Here is a 20,247-nt window from a genome sequence, read left to right as displayed (position 1 = left end):
TCTAAAAAAAATCGATTTAAAAATTTTTCGTTTCTTGAATTTCTAAAAAAAATTCAAAAAAAAAACAGTTAGAAAAACGAAAATTGGTACGTTTATTTATATTCCAGAGATGAATCGATTTCATTAATTGCGAATTTGTGAATGAACAAGCGTGATCTGACAACAACAATCACAAATTGATCGTGTCAGCAGCGGACCTGTGGACCGAAAAAATGGCCGCCAGCCGTGCGCAAACCAGATGCGCGAACTTTTCCCGCCGAGTCGACTGTGCCTTCGGGTTGTTCGGTGTTAATAGGTTCTAGAAGTTTGACCGGCTTAGAGTGATTAGTTTAAAAAAAAAATGGAGTTACAAGCGAATAACGAATCTTTGTAGTTTGGAAAAAATGGTCTTTTCTTCAGAATAGAAAGATTAGCGTCAGCGATACGAAAAAATATTTAAATATGAAATTTTAGCTTATTTATTTTCCAAGAACTTGATTTGCAAAAATTTTTTCTACGGCAACAATTGAGTGATCTATTGACAATTAAATCTTGTATTAACATGCAAAACCACCTTTACCAGTGGTGGCATGGTGTGGGAACGCGTGGGAACGCCGTTCCCACACTGGTTAAGAAAAGAAAAAAAATAAATAGAGAATTTAGGTTTTGTAAACAAAAATTAGCAGTGCGTTCCGGCACTGCTAATTTTGCCATGACACCACTAACCTTTACCAACCCTTTCAAAGTCACCTCTTTTTGCGACTGAGGATTTTAAAAAGATTTAATATTAATAGGCTTATAGATCTTATAAAAACCTACAAAATTCTTTTTTACAAATTTTTTAACATGAAAAATTAAAAAGTTAGGGTTAAAAAATCAATATATTTTTTTGAAAAAAAAATGAGAAATCCGATCGGAAGCATAATAATATAAGTTACCGGTGTTTTTAGTCATTGGCCTTATTCATTCTTCTTTATTTATGTATTAGTAATAGATTCTAGAAATTTGACTGGCTTAGAATGATTAGTTTTTAAAAAACTTGAATTAAAAGCGGATAAGGAATTTTTGTAGTTTATTAAAAAATGCCATTTTCTTCAGAATAGAAAGATTAGCATCAGAGATACAAAAAAATGTTTAAATATGAAATTGTAGGTTATTAAATTCCCAAGAATTTGGTTTGAAAAAATTTTTTCTACGACAAAAATTGAGTGAATCATAAATGAGTATATCGAAAAATATTGATTTTTTCGATATAAAACTAACACTTTCGATAGCAAATAAATCGAAAACTGTTAATTTTATCAAAAAAATGTATAGAACATTTTTTGCTTAGAATGAACGTTTTTATCAACTTTTGTGGTCAAAATATAATAAAAAATTTCCATCCCCATGGTAAAAGCGCCTTTCGTCATCATATAGATTTTGATTCTTGGACTATCCATTACTTATTCTTAAATTTTCAAGCAAATCGATTCATTCTGTAAAAATTGCGAGGTGAAAAGCTTCATTACTTGGACTAACTGTCTGGATTGTATCGTATCAGACACATTACATTTCCGTTCAGTAAAGTCATATTTTTCAGCCAAGTGTCAGTGGCTAACTAGTCTCGCCTGATTTAAGAAGGACAGGACATCTTATATGGAGTAATAACAACTCTTATAAACAATCTGTTTTGGGAAAGATCAGATGGTAGAAGATCTGTAGGGTGGTCTAGGAAAATGTGGAAAGATACAGTCAGAGAGGATCTGTAGACAATTATTGCATGCATATTTAAACATGCCATTTATGACAATAAAAAATACAAAAGACAATAAACTGTCTGACAGCTTTGAAATCAACAGTGGACTCAAACAGGGTGATGCGTTATCTCCACTACTTTTCAGCCTTGTATTAGAGAAAGCCATGAGGTCGGCCGAAATAAAAACAGAACTGCTATCGGTTCAAGGTCCCAAGTTATTACTAGCTTGCGCAGATGACATTGATCTCATTGGAGACTCCATCCTATCCACAAAAGCCATTTTCAACAAGGTAGAAGGAGCAACAAGCGAAGTAGGGCTGAGGATTAATGAAGAGAAGATGAAATATATGTGTATAAATAGAACGATACGAAGAGACAAGATAGGACAAAATGTAACAGTCAACACCTTCAATTTCGAAAGAGTACAACATTTTAAGTATCTGGGGGCCGTAATCACAGGTGACAACGATGTTACTGAAGAAATAAAAGACAGAATCCAATCAGCAAATCGCTGTCTATTCGCACTGGATAAGCTTATAAACTCAAAAAATCTTACAAGAAGTTCCAAGATCAAAATCTATAAATCCGTCGTCAAACCTGTACTAACATATGGATGAGAAACGTGGACCATGACCAAATCAAATGAAGAAAAGCTCAGAAGTTTTGAACGAAAAATACTTTCGAACCTCCCCACGACATGAACACAAACCAGTATAGGATCAGAACCAACATCGAATTAAGTAAAGGCACTCTTTTTTTTTGTGGGAGGAGGAAATCTTCATAAGACCGTCAGAGTAGACCGCAGCTCCCCAAGAAGCTGGTGTTCTGCCCTCTACCCTGGTGTGTGGGATTCAGTCCGCTTGCCTAATTCAGACACCCGTGAATCCGAGCGAATCAATCGTGAAAACGTAACTGCCTACCCACTAAAACCCCCTCATTCCAGCCGTGGACACCCGGTACGTATTTTTAGCAAGCGTTACTTCGGATGCCCCGCTGCTGACCCTATCTCTACTCCATGTCGGTGGAGCCGACTGTGAGGAGTAGTTAGTCTTTTATTTATTCTAGAAATAAAACATTGAGTACTGTGTACAGAAGGAAAGTATATGAAAAAAAGTTAAAATAAAAGGAGTCATAAGTGTACACAACTAAATAATATAAAATAAGTATTCATAAAACAGTGTATAGATAAAATATGTATAGATGATAAAAGATAAGTAAAAGCACTCTACAATGACACTGATATTGTCCAAGAAATTAAATCACAGCGACTAAGATGAGCAGGCCACGTGCACAGACTTCATAACGAGAGACTTGTAAAACTTACTAAAGAAGTAAAAATCTTCCTTTGTAGGTGGTATATAATTTATTTAAAAATTTTCTAAAAAAGATCCAAGTTGGACTTAAAGTGGGTACATCACTGGTACGATAGGGATTCTTTCCTTTTTATATTGTAAAACTAGTATGGGAGGAGATTTCTACAGGCAAAAGACCACTCGGACGTCCCAGAATGTGATGGAGAGATAACATCCAAGCAGATCTCCGAAAAATGAACATTCCATTTGACCCTAGGTTGATGGAAGACCGAACAAACTGGAAGAAAGTTGTACAGTCAGCCAGGACCCACCCAGGGTTGTAGCGCTACATGATGATGATGATGATGATGATGATGATGATGATGATTTATGACAACATGCAAGAAACGATATTTAAAAATGGCCACCAATGAATAGCATTTGCGGATGATCTGACACTATTAGTAACAAGCAAGAAAGAACTACAAAAGTTAATGAAAAACATAATAACAGAAGCCAAACAATTGGGACTTAAAATAAATGAAGAAAATACAAAGTATATGATAATGGGAGAGATCCAAAAAGAAAAAGAAAATAACATCATTGTACAAATAGATGGAAAAAAAATTTCGTTCAAAAGAGCCAAAGAAATTAATTACCTGGGAGCCAAGCCAAAATAGATGAAAATGGTCATGAGGAACGGGAGATCAAGGCAAGAATAGCTAAAGGAAATAAACAGTATGGAGCATTACGCACATTAATGAAATCCAAATACATACAGTTCACCAAGAATAGCTGAAAGTCTGAAAATAACCACGCCCATAATGCGCATTCGTCATCCGACGGATCTCGCACTGAGCGTTCACTTAATATCTACCGTTTGTAACGTGAACAAGTCGGTACAGTCTGCGAAACATTTTTTGTAAGTACGAACCGCAAAGGAGAATCAATTTAAAATTTGCAAATTTTGTTTAAATCGAATCTGAAGGGAAAAGTTTTAAATAATCAGACACGGGAAGTGATAGCAAACGTGATTCATTTTATGATAAATGAAGCGAAAAACAATGAACCGTGTAGAGATCTGAAAAAAGTGCAGGAACGTGTGGTATTGGCAACAGGTGTTAGTTTAAGCAGCGTTCAAAAAATTGCTCGGGAAATGCAATTAATTGAAGATGGCGAATATTCCTCATTTGTAACTCCAAACAAAATGAGAAAAAAAAAGCGCTTCAAAAACGTGCTTGGACGATTTTGATATAGGGCGTCTTCGACGTTATATAATGGATTTTTGTATAACACAAAAAACAAGTCCCAACTGTGAAACGCATACACAGAACATTTGCAGAGGAGTACAACTACTCAGATTCCATAGAAAGCCTACGAACAGTAATTAGAAAGATGGGATTTCGTTGGCGAAAAACCAGAACTAAATAGAAAATTATTAATGGAAAAGCCCAATATTCAACATCTTAGACTGAATTTCTTACGTAGTATGAAACGTTACAGGAACGAAAATCGCCCAATTATATACATGGATGAAACATACGTCCTTTCATCTCATACCCACCAAAAGAGCTGGTCTGATAGTTCAAACAAGGGCATACAAAAACCAGTATCTAAAGGACATATGCTTGTGATAGTGCATGCTGGAGGTGAAAGTGGTTTTGTTAAAAACGCTTATCTGCGCTACAAACCTACTATAAAAACAGGATATTATCATGATGCAATGAACTACGACAATTACAAAAAGTGGCTTCAGTATAAACTGTTACCAAATTTGCCCCCGAACAGCGTTTTAGTGATTGATAATGCACCGTATCACAACGTACAAACTGAGAAATGTCTTCCAGGAAAGCAGAAATGCAGCAGTGGCTGACAACGCGAAATATTTCCTTTACAGATGACATGTTGAAATTTGAATTATACGACATTATAAAATTACACAAACCTCTGTTTAAAACCTAAGAAATTGACAAAATACTCGAGGATAAAGGACATTCAGTTTTACGGTTACCCAAGATATCCGGATTTGAATCCTATAGAGTTAGTATGGGCTTCTATGAAGCAATATGTCGCTGAAAAAAATGTCAGTTTTGATTTTAAATTAGTGAAAAGTTTGTGTGGACTGAATAAAACCATGACGACAAATGCTATGGAAATAAATACGAGAAAGGTTATAAATATCTCTTTTAACAAAAGGTACTGGTACAAAGACACCATATTTATGCTTCACCGGGACCGAACATCTAATTTCTATTTATTACCCTACTGCTTACGCCCTTTTTCTCCGAAACCTTTTGGTCAATATAATGTTAATATAAGGTATAAATAGTCAATATAAAAATATAATTTTTGGTTTATAATGCCATAATTTATAGCAACACAAGCGGTTTTTGTTGGGTCTATTTTATTACATCTCACTTTGTAAAAAAATACTACAAATATACTGAAGAAAAGTAATGACAGTAATAATAATTGTGTACGGGACCTATTAGAAACTATTCAAACTTTACGTTTCTATATTTGTGTCTCCGATTGTACCTATATTTTAAAGTTCACCCGCGCGTACAGGCTATCTTTTTCCTTCCGAGTGCGTTCTCACTTCATTGTTCGCGCAGGCAGTTAGAATTTCAGACTTTCAGCTATTCTTGGTGAACTGTATCAAGAAAAACAAAATTCAGAATTTATAAAACTTTTATCAGACCTACAGTAACATACGCATGCGAAACATGGGTGCTAAAAAGTCAGAAACAGACCTTTTAGAAAGATGAGAGAGAAAAATGCAAAGAGCAATATATGGAGATGTGAAAATAGAAGGTCAGTGGAGAAGAAGAACCAATAAAGAATTGGAAGAACTATATAAAGAACCAACGATCACGACGACGATCAAAGCACAGAGAATACGATACTTGGGGCACATCGAATGAATAAGAATTAAAAGAATGCCAAAAATGGTACTCTCACGAAGACCAATACAAAAGAGAAGGAAAGGCAGGCCAAGGAAAGATGGAAGGACAGCGTGTACGAAGACCTGAAGAAAAGTATCATTGAGAGATGGAAATAACTAGCATTGGACAGAAGGAGGTGGAGGGAGGTGATGAACGAGTGTATAAAAAGACTGAAGTGTATTTAAATGTTTATAAGACTAAAGTAAAATGTAATTAGAAATGTAACATTTTAGCCCTAAGCCTACAAGGCCTGTTGAGCTTAATAAATAAATAAATTTGGGAAAGACCAGATGGTAGCAGATCTTTAGGGTGGCCTAGGAAAATGTGGAAAGATACAGTCAGAGAGGGTCTGTAGACAATTGGAGACAATGGAAAATAGTTGTTAAAAAACTCTTGAAGAATTGTATGTTTATATATTTTATTATTTCTCGCTTTTCAGATATTGTTAACTGATTTCACAATATTTTTTTTGCAGGGTCAAAAAGAGACCTATGTTTTGCCTGTGGAGGATTAGTAGTAGGAGGTCTTGTAGGTTTTACAATTGGTATCGCATATCATAAAAGGGAACCAATCTTAAGATACATGCAAGCCATACATTGTACAAATTATATGGGTCCAGAGGTACACTATTATTAAAATGTTTTAGGGTTTTTTTATAATTCTATTATTTGTAGTCTGTCACTGTTGCAGAAGATGCTTTCGCCCCATTTGAGTGTACGGACAACTGTGTTTTGGTGAATGTCAAAGCAGCGTCTATTCAGTTAATTGATGTTCAGATCTGCCATGGATACGGAAGAACATTGAGATGGATTTTACAAAAAATGTATTCAGTACGTATTAAAATTATAAAAATTAAGTACGGCACAGAATGTATGTATATTTTGAAGATAGTTTTTTAAGAACACAGGCTTTTATGTATGTGTTTTTACTTTTGCTCTTTTTTTTTCTATGCTTCTTCTGTTGCTACTTATTTGCTATTGCTTTGAGGTTTTCTTTGAAGAATAAATCCAGATCTTACCTATTTTAGCATCATTACCATTTTCATCGTTACATTTTCAGACCACTTATGAATGAAAGGCAAGAAAAACAAAAATATCTGAAATTATGTTTGTTGGGCACTACTTTATATGTACAATTTAATATGAATTTTTTTTTATTGTATATTGCCAACACAAATCATTTCAACTCAGAAATGTTTCAAAATTTTGATGATTCATATTAAAGAACATTTTTATAGTTTTTATATCCAGTATGCCAATTTCTTATTTGCCAATTTTTAGCAGTCAAGTAAAGATTTACCTATCATCTTAGGTAGAGATTGCACTGGTATTGTGACAGACATAGGCTCAAAGGTGACCAAGTTAGAAGTAGGCGATGAAGTGTGGCTAACAGTTCCTTTCTGGGCACAAGGTACTTTGTGCCAATCAATATTAATCCAAGAAAATAGAATAGGAAGAAAACCAAAGAATGTTGGATTCGAAGGAGCATGTAGTCTTCCTTATGCGGGTAGTTTAGCATTATCGGCTTTAGTGGAAGCTAGATTAGATGCCATGAATGCTGAAGGAAAACGGTAACTTTACTTTAAATACTTTCAACCACATAATTATTTTTTAAAATCATCATCATCATCATCATCAATGGTGCTACAGTCCTATGAAAGAGCCTCGACCTTCCCAAGTCTATTACGCCAGTCAGTCCTAACCATTGCCAACCGTTGCCAGTTTGCTGCGCCTATTTTTCTCCCATCCTCATCTACACCATCCTTCCATCTGAGTTTTGGCGTACCCCTATTTCTACTTCCCACAGGTTGTGACATAAGGATTCTTCTATGAGGGTTGTTCTGCTGTGATCTTGCTAGATGTCCTGCCCATCTTGGTCCTCCTATTCTTATAAGAGATACAACGTCTTTACCACCAAATTTTTGCTTATATCTGTGGTATACCTCGTAGTTGTACCTCCTCCTCCAAACACCATTTTCGCAGATGCCACCGAATATTCCTCTCAGGATCCTTAGTTCAAATATAAGCAAAAGCGTTTCATCTGCCTTGGAGATGGTCCATTCCTCCGATCCATATGTCAACACTGGTTGTACAAGGGTTTTGTATATGGTTATTTTTGTTTTTTGGCTTCTCATATGTCTACTTAGTATAATGCTAGGATTATCCTTCGCTTGATTTCTTCCGTCATGACGTTCTCCTTGGTGATCAGGGAGCCTAAGTATGTGAATTTGTCCACCACTTCAAAGGTGGAGTTATCAGCCGTGAATTGGTGGCATTTGAGAAGGTGATATACATTTCTTCTAGCTTCCGTGTTGTGCGGGCAACTAGGTCCACGTCATCTGCATATGCCAAAATTTGGTATGATTTATTAAAAATATTTCCTCTGTTGTCTATTTGGTCATCTCTGACCGCCTTTTCCAGAGCTATGTTGAAGAGGAGACACGCCAGCGCATCTCCCTGTCGCAGCCCAACATGCGTTTCAAACGCCTGTGATTGTTCGCCCTGTATTTCGACATTGCAAACAACTTTACGCATTGTAGCCTTAACCAATCTTATCAGTTTATCAGGGATGTGGCATTCATCCATGGCTTCATACAATTTATTTCTTAGGACACTATCATAGGCCGATTTAAAATCTACGAAAAGATGGTATGTGTCGATATTGAATTCATTGGTTTTTTCCAGTATTTGCCTTAGCACAAAGATCTGGTCTGTTGTTGATCGACCAGGCCTAAAACCACTTTGATATTCTCCAAGAAGCTCCTCTGAATGTGCACTTAGGCGATCATATAAGATACACGAAAATATTTTGTAAGCTGTATTAAGGAGGGTTATTCCCCTATAGTTTCTACATTCCAATTGCTCACCCTTTTTTTGTAGCGGGCAAACAATTCCAATACACCACTCTTCACTGATTTGTTCCTCATTCAAGGCTCTCCCTAATATTTTATATATTTGATTAGCCAGAGAAGCACCTTCATATTTAATAAGTTTTAAAATACTTTTAGAATTCTAGTAGAAGGAGGATGTACACCTGTGGGATGTGTTCTCATTCAACTTCTTTCTCAATGGAAAGCGTCAGTAACAGCAACCTGCTACAGGAGAGCACTGCCAGTAGTTAGAGCATTAGGAGCTGCAGACATAATCGTCATTTGTGAAGTATTAACACCTTCTGACAAATTTGTACCTGATAATAATCGACAAGAACAAAATAAAGCTTTTTTAGAACAGTTAGAAAGCAGGTGAGTATGTCTAATTCTGTAGAATTAAAAATAATTTTTGGTAGAAGTTTTCTTTATATTTAGTAGAATTTAAATTTTTAACTAGTGACGTTACTCTTGAGCTCAACAATCTACAGCTAGTAGTTCTTCTTCAAATATAGTAACAGGACCATTAATAGTCTGGTGTTAGAAGTCTTTAACTCCTATTCCTACTGCATTATGTACATATTTTTGAGCCAAGTTAATGGACGTATTCTGTAATATATCCCGCAACTTCTTCTTAATATGCCATACACCAAAGTGCGTAGACGACTATCTCGTGTTGTGTATTCCTGTCCATTCCGTAATATTCCTTAACCAGGATAGTTGTTTGCGGCCGACTCCTCTCCTACCTTCGATCTTCGCTTGTAGGATTAACTGTGGTATTTCATATTTTTCTCCTTAATATGTGCCCAAGGTAACTAATCTTGCGTTTTTTAATTAATCTAAAGAGTTCTCTTTCCACGCTGGCTCTCTTGAGGACGTCATCGTTTCGAACTCTATCCACCCACAGTCTGCGCATCATTCTTTTCAATGGCCACATCAAATGCTTCAAGTTTGTTGATTGATGTTCTTTTCAAAGTCCACGTTTCCATGCCATAAAGCAAGATGGACCTGCAACTAAGGTATCCTTTATGGGACCATACAAGTGCTCTGACTTTAAGTTCGCATGTATGGGTATCATCTCACCATGATATCGAATGCACGAAAGAGAGAGAGAGAGAGAGAGAGAGAGAGAGAGAGAGATAGAGAACAAAAGATTACAAAAAAACTTGTCATATAGGTTTAAAAACATCGTACATGCTTTGTGAACAATGGAACAGTGCAATGATAGTCCCCTGTTACACAGAAAAGGTGACATTACTAAATTGGAAAATTATAGTTCCATCAGCCTCTTGTCATATATGTACAAACTCTTTATGAATATCTTAACGAAGTGATTAACACCTAAACTTGATTTCTATCACAGCCCAAAAACAGGCAGACTTCAGAGCATGATATGGCACAAATGACCATTGGCATATCACAAAGATAGAGTCTTCTTCTTCTTTTACTTCTTGGAGATCTTTTGATCTGTTTAATTCTGAAGCTGCCTCTGGTTAATTTCCTGGGAGATAGATTGCCAACTATCCCTTAATCTTTTAGGTGATCTTCCTGGGGGTCTTGAACTGGGCGGGTTGTTTTCTAGGGCAATTTTTGGGAGTCTATTCTCATCCATTCGTCTTACATGGTTGTACCACATCCTCTTGCGCTGCCTTCTCCCTCCATCTTACAATATCTTGAATTTTGCATTGCTCTCTAATGTTTGTATTTCTTACTCTGTCTCTTCTTGTTTTACCCACTATTGTTCTTAGGGTTTTCATTTCGGCAACTATTAGCATCTGTTTCGTTTTGTTGGTGTCTTCGCGCACTTCTATGCCATATTTCATGATCGGTCGTATGCAAGTCTTGTAGATTCTAAAATAAATTCTAATTTTACTATCTGTGCGTATATACTGATTTGACCAGACTATCTCCCGCAGACATCCTGACAATGCAGATGCTTTGTTGATCTGACTCCTCAGGTCCTTTACTGGGTCGTAAGTGCTTGATATATCAATGCCCAGATATCTGAATTGCATCACCTGTTCTATGGGGTTGTTCTCAACCAATAACTTACATCTGAGCGTATCTTTTGCTACAAAGATCTAGTACTGTTGTAACGTCCTGATTGTAGCAAGACCAGGGCATTAAGCAACACCACACTGCTGGGAGGAACGAGGGGAGGAATTCCTCGAACATCCCTTAGGATATTCAAAAGAAAAACGTCCACCGTTCCATCCACCAGAATGGTGCTCTGCCCGACTGCTCAGCCCGGGTTCGTTCCCTGTTTATTCTTCCCTCACACCCATCCCAGAAAGGTACAGGAAATAAAAAGTTCACAAACTCATTTTATACACTATTTATTCAGATAAAAAAAAATTAACAAAAATCATTCTATTATGTACAGGCAACCAAATTAATTTTCTGAAACTGTGACCGATACCCTGCTGGTCACCGATATAAAAGTTATAAAAAAGGTACTCAGCTTTAAGTCCTCTTGTCGGAGTCACACAGTTCTTATGGAAGGTCTCCAATCTCTGCAGAACTTTCTGTTGCTGTCGGTATTTGTGGGAATTCTAAGACTATCTTCTTGAAGCCATTCTTCTGATGCATCAGTAGATCAGTAGTTGGATTCAGGATACTGTGGGCTGTTGCGAGATGTCGCTGTCGCGTTCTGCTCTCCAAGATAGTTTTCTCCAGCTAAAGTTGCTTCCTCATGTAGTGTTCGCCTGCAGCTTTATTCCCAAGGAAGGGGCTAGAAAAATTCATACAAAGATCAGTTTTCTCCCAAAAGAAAAGCCTGATCAGAAATAAAGCTGAGTATCGAAAGAAACACGATCTCAGCAAAATCTCTGATCACAGCATGGCATTATTAAAAATAAAAAGAAACAGAAAGAATTCTATCAATAAAATATTATAACTATGTACAGGAAATAAAGTAATATATTATATACCAGAGAAAAAGAAATAAAATTAGAAAAGTTTTTAAGCTTTATTTCAAGGAGAAAGTATCTGCTGTGCAAAAGAAATCAGTAAAAAACTTAGGCTTAAAACTAAATAGTCAAACTTACCCGTATATCTAACGGCATTGATTAATAAGTACATAGATACCTCACCTTTAGGTAAAACCGAATTCAGTGTTAAACTCCGCCCACTTACACCTCTTTGCCCCTCAAGTCTAAGTACTAACTGGCTGGACGGTAGCGACATTTATTGAAATTTTTGCCAAGATTGAAAAATAAATTTGAGTCGCTTGGCTGGCGTAATAGACAACGATATAAGGGTAGTATTCAGCATTTTAACAAATAATTTTAACGCGATCGTAATCTCTATTTTGGAATTCCGATTTTACTTCAGATAAAACGCTAAAAATTGATTAATAAAAATAGTGAAGAGGTTTCTTAAAAATTATTTAATTATTAATACACTACAAAAAAACAACAAAATAGAAAATACATAATAAAATTAGCAGTGATAATTCACATGTAAATTATTTTTTGCAATTTGTAAAAGAATGATATTTTCAGAACTAATGCGAAATAAACTATTTGAAGTTGATATACAGAATTTCTTTCCAGATCTAACCCATTCACCCCAGGTAAAATATTGCAAAACCTCCGAATTTTAAAGAATCCATTGGATTGGCATGAAATTTGGTATACATATATATATACTAATAAAATGACAGGGAATTTCCAACATATAAATAGTTGAGGGCCATCTTCCTAGGAACAATAAGTAAAAGCTGATAAACGGACAGGATTAGAAAGTTTAAAACATCACTAATTAGATCATATTTCAAAACAAAGTAAATAAGTATATTTGAATGTTAATTCTTTTCAAACTAAGATAGTAAAATTAAAATTTTAGGAAAAAAAGATATTTATTATTTCTTGTTCTCAAGAAGTACTTTCATTATTGACAATATCGAAACATTTTATTATTAAAAGTCGAGAACAATTAAAAACCACGTTCATGTTTATATGAAAGTACTTTAAAAATGAAGGTATATTACTCTTAAGAAGAATTAATATTTTTTAACAAACTTGGTATACGACTCATAATATTTGACATCTGATTCTTTCATTTTGAGTTTTAGGACGTGCAAGTTTTTATCAATAATACATTTTTCCCTAAACTGAATAAAAAAGTTTCCATATGATTCCAATGTTTTAAGACATACTGATATTGTTTTCCTGATATTATAAAATACTTGTTAATATCTACTGTATATATAAACTAAAGCTAATAGTGTAGTTTAACATTCAGTTGAGTTCACGATTATTTACCCGTGCGTCATTAATACCTGACGAGATAAAACACATACTTTTGATCTAGCATCATTCTCTTCCACGCATGAAACTAAAGACAAACCAGCTACCGCCTGTTATTAAGTAAAAACACATGTTTTTTATGAACGCACTAGACTAACTCTATTGCGCACAATAGAGAAAAAATTTTCTAGAGGATTTTGGTTCAGAAAAGATGTTAAAAGATATGACACATTATATTATTTTTGAAGTTCCTCCCACAAACATAAAACTGAGAAAATGGTCCACTGAAAGCCGTGTAGACAGTGAATATTATTTCTCTCTTTTTGATTTTCAAAAACTTTAATTTTTTTAAAATATTCTAAACCTGCCTTTAAGTTTTCAGTTGACTTGCTTAAAGTTGACATTGGCTTTCTGTTTGGATTTCTATCACTACAATATTTGCTGTTAAGACCATCAAAAATATTATTTATAATTTTCAAAAATTCGGCAGTAAGAGAAGCCGTTTTGGTGTGTAACTGCCCTACAGACATTGCTGTTGATATTGCTGAAGCAATTGCGTTGGAAAAAATTTGTGCTGCTAATTTTACACGCATTTTTTGAAAATTATTAGGGTTTATATGAACGTTTGTCATTTTCACCATGCATCGTGCTCTCACACTGGTTCTATCGATGTTGTATGTGTATTCAATATCTTGCCACGATATTTGTTTAGAATCGGCAAAAAACGTCAACTTTTTGTTAAGAAAATTATTTCTTAGACTTTTTAATAAGTGGGGTGTATCGAACACAGTGAAAATCCTCTGATTTCCTATTTCTATTGCAGGCTGATCCTTACATGCGCCTAACAGCTTAAATAAAGCTCTATTATTAGATGCTTGATCACACAACACTTTTGGTATATACCCAATATTTTGTAATTTTGAAACAACTTCAGCTACAATGTTGTTTAAGTTGTCGCTATGTATTGGAACACCTGTAGCAAGCCGCGTAGCCTTATGTAGCAAGCTGCGCATCATGAAAACCAGACCTGTGTTGGCAAGTTTGTTTGTTCTGTTCTTCCTAAAGCACCTAAATCTTGAAACCCTTCTACAATGTCATCTAATTTATTGTAGTCCAATTGTTTTTTTAAAGAAATTTCATCAAACATTAACACACAAATTTTTTTCCACTCATCCATTGTCTCTACTTTTTTCTTCAACTTGTCAATTAAGGAAATGTTTAAACCAGTTATTAATTTTATGACACGCAACCAAGTTTGAATTGTTTTTAGTGAAGGTAAGATAAAGTTAAGAGATCTAATTAAAAAATTTTAACAACTAGGAGACTTATAATAAATGGCCAGAGCTAAATCCTTTTCATTGTGACTCCATTGTGAACGAGTTTTGTGTGAAAACTGCATATTAACAAAAGTGTGCACGTATATGCTTTTATTTTCTAACAGTACCTCTTCATGAATTTTGTTGCCGATTTTCTGTTTTTTGTTGTTCTTCTACAACGCTGACTGTTCTTCTGACGGCACTTCTTCTTTAAAGCATTTACTTGATACTCCAATTTTTTTACCTTCTCCGTCAATTCAGTTTCAAGTTTTGTGGGCAAATTAATATCAAAACTGGAAATATCACTGAGACTACTACTTGATCTCTTAGACGATGGAGTTGACCTAACCATACAATCGCCACTTGTAGATTTTTTACGTTTCGTACCGCAATAAACGTATGTAGAGCATAATACTGGTGGGGTATCACCTAAAATAGGTAATCATTGAAATGTATGTGTAATAATTTTAATTAAAGCAAAACAAGCATCTCCGTTATTTTTGGAGCGATACTAACAACGCATTCATATTTAAAAAAAATCTCTTTTGATTTAATTGTATAAAAAATATATAAATCACTCAATATCAACTGATTTTATATAAAATATATTTTAATAGTATTATTCTCATTGACAAAGCGCATTAGGCAAACATAAAAATATTTCCAAAGTTGAGTACTCACCTAAATCAGTTGCTAACTGTGCAAATTTTAGAGGAACAGCATTTTTCCTTAATAACTTTGTTTGGTCACTTTGGTAAATATGTTCCACTGCATAATGATGCTGGCAAATTACCCTCTGTTTCAGGTCACTGATATCCATCAATATAATATCAATATTTGCGCAGTTTTTTTGCCAAATTTTTGTGCGCTCTACTAGTCCGTTCTGTAACGGTAAAATATTGCAAAACCTCTAAATTTTAAAGAACCGCTTGGATTGACATGAAATTTGGCATACACATAGCTAACAAGTCAAAGAAAAAAAAGTGATATTGTGCCGATATGTGCTTTTGCCGTGGGGGTGCTTTTCACCCCCTCTTATGGTTGAAAAAATATTCGTCCAAAGAAAGTCAGGAAATGGATAAACCAGCTAATTTTAAGTAACTTTTGTTCTATAGAGTTTTTCACTAAGTCAATTCTTTTCGAGTTATTTGGCAGTGACTATGTTCATTTTTTCAACAAAATAACCACGCTTTTAGACGGTTTTTCGCAAATAACTCAAATAGTAAGTATTTTGTCGAAAAAACATTCTTAGCAAAAATATAGCCTGTAAAAATTTTAAAAAAGTGGTGTATATATCACGTCTCTACACCTAGTAGAAGCAGAGTTATAGCTAATGAAAAATAGGTTCATATTCGTCAAATTCCAAATGGAATATTTTAACGTGAAATAACCAAAAATGAAGCACATTTCGGGGGAAAACTCATTACAACTTATTTAAAGTGTTTAAAAATCTTCATTTTTGTTTTATAAAAAAAAAATTCTAGCATCAAAATTAAACAAGTTACGCTCAAAATAAAGTTAGTCCCTTTTGGTTTTGGTAAAAAAATCGAGAAAATAACCCCCTAATTAGCAGCTTAAATGAACTTAATCGTTACGACTTCACAAGTTTCTTGACTTGTGTATATATTGTTTATGTGATCTGTAAGTTTCATCGGTTTAAAGTCCTTATTATTGAAAGGGCTGTAGTTAAAAGGGGTTGAACGAGTCACTGATTACGAATGTATGCAAATTTAGAAACACCAAATCTTAATCAAGACTATTTTTGTTTTTCGAGATTTTTGGTATCTCTAACAATTTTGTAAGTTATTTTGAAAAAAAGCATATTTTTCAAAATTTAAATTTTCAAAAATTTTACTTTACAGATCATATAAACACAACATAAGTAAAATAATTTTTGGAGCGGTGACGATTAATTTCATTTAAGTTGCTAATTAGGGGGCGGTCCTCCCGATTTTTTTTTGCAAAAACACAAGGGACCAACTTTATTTTGAGCGTAACTTGCTTAAATTTAATGTCAGGAACTTTTTGTAAAAACAAAAATAAAGCTTTTTTTAAACACTTTAAAAAAGTTATAATGGGTTTTCCCCAAAAAGTGCTTAATTTTTTGGATATTTCTCGTCGAAATATTCTATTTGAAATTTGGTGAATATGAATCTATTTTTCACTGGCTATAACTCTGGTTCTACGAGATCCAGAGACCTAACGCGTACAACATTTTTTTTTTACTTTTTTATAGGCTATATTTTTGCTTAGAACGTTTTTTTCGACAAAATACTTATAGGTCTGGATCCCGCGTATGAAAAAAAAGTTGATTAATAGCAAGCTGAAAATTTGTTAATAGCTTAAGGGTGTCGAGTCGGACAAACTTTGATATATGGGAACACTGGAACAGGGGCAGTTTTAATTGTGGAACAGCTTAAAAATTTGGAACGGTCAGACCACGAAAACGGCACATTTATTTTGTCCGACAGAACAGACTTAAACTCTCCGAACAGAGATTAAACTCTCATGCAAAAATCAGACTGCTATTTATCACCTGTCATATTTCTCTAATAGAACTAATAGAATAATAAAGCTCTCTAGAACAAAAGTTACTTAAAATTAGTCAGTTTACCCATTTCCGGACTTATTTTGGACATATATTTTTTCACCCAAAAGAGGGGGTGAAAGTCACCCCCAGGGAAAAAGCACACATCGGCACAATATCACTTTTTCTCTTTGACATGTAAGCTATACGTATGCCAAATTTCATGTCAATCCAAGCGGTTCTTTAAAATTTAGACCAAAAACCGTGAAAGAATGGACTTATACGTCTTTCAGGGGAAATTTAAAGAAAGATATATTATTATTTGTTCCATCGTTTCTTTCAAAACATCCCGCGTAAACACACTTATGCGTTACAGAGGCCATTTTATCTAAAATGTGAGTCCTTTTTTTTTAATTTTGCTATAACTTGTCACAACACTTGTCACAGATAATACACCTATAGGGTAAGTTCGGCCCTGACACTACTCCTACCTCCTCGCAAGTCAGAGAGGGAATGAGAAATCTCGATACGGTTTTCGAGTAGCGCCATCTAGTTGTTGATACGTCTTTCGGTTACCAAGAGGTGAGCTATCTAGAGGAATATTTATAATCAATGCTAACGGCATACACAAACACAATAATTTATCAGATATTGTCTCTCATTTACGTGGTAATGGAAAATGAGCCGGTATAAATTTGTATCGGTTTAAATACCTTAAAAGAATTGAAGAAATTAATTTGACGATAGTAGGGTCGCTTGTAGAAATATACAGTACGAGGGACAAATACTAAGCGGAGCTTGGTGTAGCGTTCAATCGGCTGATTGAAGCGTTACACTGTTTTAAATTCGCCGAAATAGTAGGTACAAGCAATATATTACTCGAAGCACCTTAACAAGACGAAAATAAATATATACTTTCGGTTTTTATATCACTTCCGGTTAAAAAATTGTAACCGGAAGTTCCAAAGTATAGTCGCAGAAATGGTACATGTGATATATCAATAATCCCGTATTGAAAAGTCAAGCTCGAATATTAAGTTCCGGTTTTGATATCATTTTTGGTTAAAAAGTTATGGCCGGAAGTTGGGCAAAAATGACTCAAAATATGTAAAATCGTAAATCAATCGATACAAACTTACACAGAGTGCAAATACTACTTTCGGTCACGTTGGGTGAAAACCTAGGACTTACGAAGTCAAATTGCTTGTTTAACTATTTGATTATAAATATGAGAAATTGTATAATAACTGTTACATTTAAGACCTCTATTTTTGGCACATTTAGTGATTGTATTTATTTTTAGAAATGAAACTTTTGATGTAATCTTCAGAACGGGAATTGAATGCGAGTGTTCTAAAGAAGAACTGAGTATTTATCTTAAGACTGATGGTGCCTTTATATCAACGCTGCCACCTGTAATTGATTCTGACAGTTATGGAGTTTTTCGTAGATTTTTACTCTGTCTATATATAAATATGAGATACAAATTACAGGTAAAGTATTAAATTTTACTTTTATGGTTGAGTATACTTTTTGTTACTTAAGTAAAATAAAAAAATATGAAAAAAAATTTTAAGAAACGCTTTTCTTTAGTTACGAGTGACTAAAATTAAAAACATTATAAAAAAATCAACGAAAAAACAAAAAATAAAAAAAATTGAAAAAATCTAACACATTCTTCAAAGAACAGCGTGGCGCGTCTTCATCGAATAAACGGTTTTCGCACCACGCTTTTCTTTAACGAATGTGTTAGATTTTGAAGATATTCTTCTTTAGCGGCGAATCGATTGAGGGTAAAATTTGATTGATCCGCGCGCATTCGCACACCGACAGTATGGTATTAGTTGTTATACGAGCTCTGATTGGGTGTTGAAATTTTGAAATGATCTGTCAATAATTGTTCAATATGGAGGTTATCGGTAAACAAAAATATTGTATAATATTAGTTTTTATTGATGTGTGGACAGAAATAAAATCAAATTTATAATTATAGTGACTTTTTAAATAGTTTTGAAAAGCCGCAGGTACGTAATTCTAAATGTTTCAGTTGGAAATACCTAATAGTTTCAATACCTATCTATTTGGAAAATGTAAACAAAATAATGTAGTTACCTATTAGTAGGAAATGCTTTAATTTACATAATCTGATTACGAACAAACTTTCTACAAATCTTCATCTCATATATCGTTTTCTTACTCTATATTTTGTTGTATTTTATTTTTACAAAAATCAAACTAATAATTTTATTAAATTCATATAAATTTATGGTGTAAACGTTTAGTTTGTGTATATTCCCACATGACGTATACGAGAGTTTGGTGCAGTTTGAAATGGCGTCAACTTTCGTACGGCGCGGTAGACGTGAAGTGGGTTCAAGCCCCAAGCAAGTTATTATTTTTTTATTTTTTTTTTATAGATTTTATGATTGTAAGTATATTATTATATAATTTTTGAAGATATTCTTCTTTATTGAAAGTGGTAGATAAGAAAGTTAGTTTGATTTTTAAATAAAATAAGTACAAATAACCTTTTAAGTATATTTACTTCGTTTAAATTACCTATTATATAATAGAAGAATATCTTCTTACGTGCGTACAAAGTACACACACATTCTTTTTTTCAATTTTTTTATTTTTTGTTTTTTCGTTGATTTTTTTATAATGTTTTTAATTTTAGTCACTCGTAACTAAAGAAAAGCGTTTCTTAAAAAATTTTTTTCATATTTTTTTATTTTTTACTTTTTAGTCTTACACTTTAGTCTTACACTCATATACTAACATGAAAAGTAGTCGGAATCGGCAAAAAATTTGAAACTTTATTGTTTATTTATGAAGCATAACGTAAACAATTAACGTAAAAAGTGAAATTATGTATAGTTTATATCATTAGCTACAATCCGTAAAAGTTTGAAGTTTTTACATTGTAAAAAACAAGAGAATTTAAGCATTTTCCATTAAAATCGTTTTTTTAACAATTAATAAACAATAAAAAAAATTTTATTGACTATTCGTGAATTGTTCCCGCGAATGCAAATGTCTGCAAATTTTCATTCATTTGCATTGAAGAAAAGGAAGTCAAATTAACGTCTAAAGATTTGATGCAAACTATTGAACTAAATAAAAGCGTTTAAAAAAGCGTTTAATTAAAACAGGTCCGAGAACAAACTTTTCTTCAATGTGTTCTTTTTTTTACTAGATAATAGCAAAAGCACACTATGTTGTTTTACTCGTAATTCTTATTAACATTGAAACACTTTGCCCTACTTCAATTGGTACTTTAAAACCGTTCAGATAATTCGTTCCCATCTCTATTTTTATTGACAGCTCCAATACA

The 20,247-nt window shown here is 33.9% G+C and overlaps 1 protein-coding gene across 4 annotated transcripts in view; it reads left to right on the top strand.

The window, feature by feature from the left end:
- LOC126889556 (reticulon-4-interacting protein 1, mitochondrial-like) overlaps positions 1-20,247 on the top strand; it is a 94,515-nt gene that overhangs the window by 5,230 nt on the left and 69,038 nt on the right. For 2 of the 4 annotated variants that reach the window (XM_050657944.1, XM_050657935.1), the window contains exons 3-7: positions 6,430-6,575; positions 6,629-6,784; positions 7,235-7,524; positions 8,962-9,195; positions 18,217-18,406. In XM_050657944.1, coding sequence (XP_050513901.1) covers positions 6,430-6,575; positions 6,629-6,784; positions 7,235-7,524; positions 8,962-9,195; positions 18,217-18,406 — 1,016 coding nt within the window. The remainder of the gene's footprint in view (positions 1-6,429; positions 6,576-6,628; positions 6,785-7,234; positions 7,525-8,961; positions 9,196-18,216; positions 18,407-20,247) is intronic. The other 2 variants (XM_050657952.1, XM_050657954.1) reach the window with 2 other exon arrangements.

This window comes from Diabrotica virgifera, chromosome 1 (genome assembly GCF_917563875.1).
Source record: "Diabrotica virgifera virgifera chromosome 1, PGI_DIABVI_V3a".
Lineage (NCBI taxonomy): Eukaryota > Metazoa > Arthropoda > Insecta > Coleoptera > Chrysomelidae > Diabrotica > Diabrotica virgifera.
Note: the sequence above shows the minus strand (reverse complement) of the source record. Positions and strands in the feature narration are given on the sequence as shown.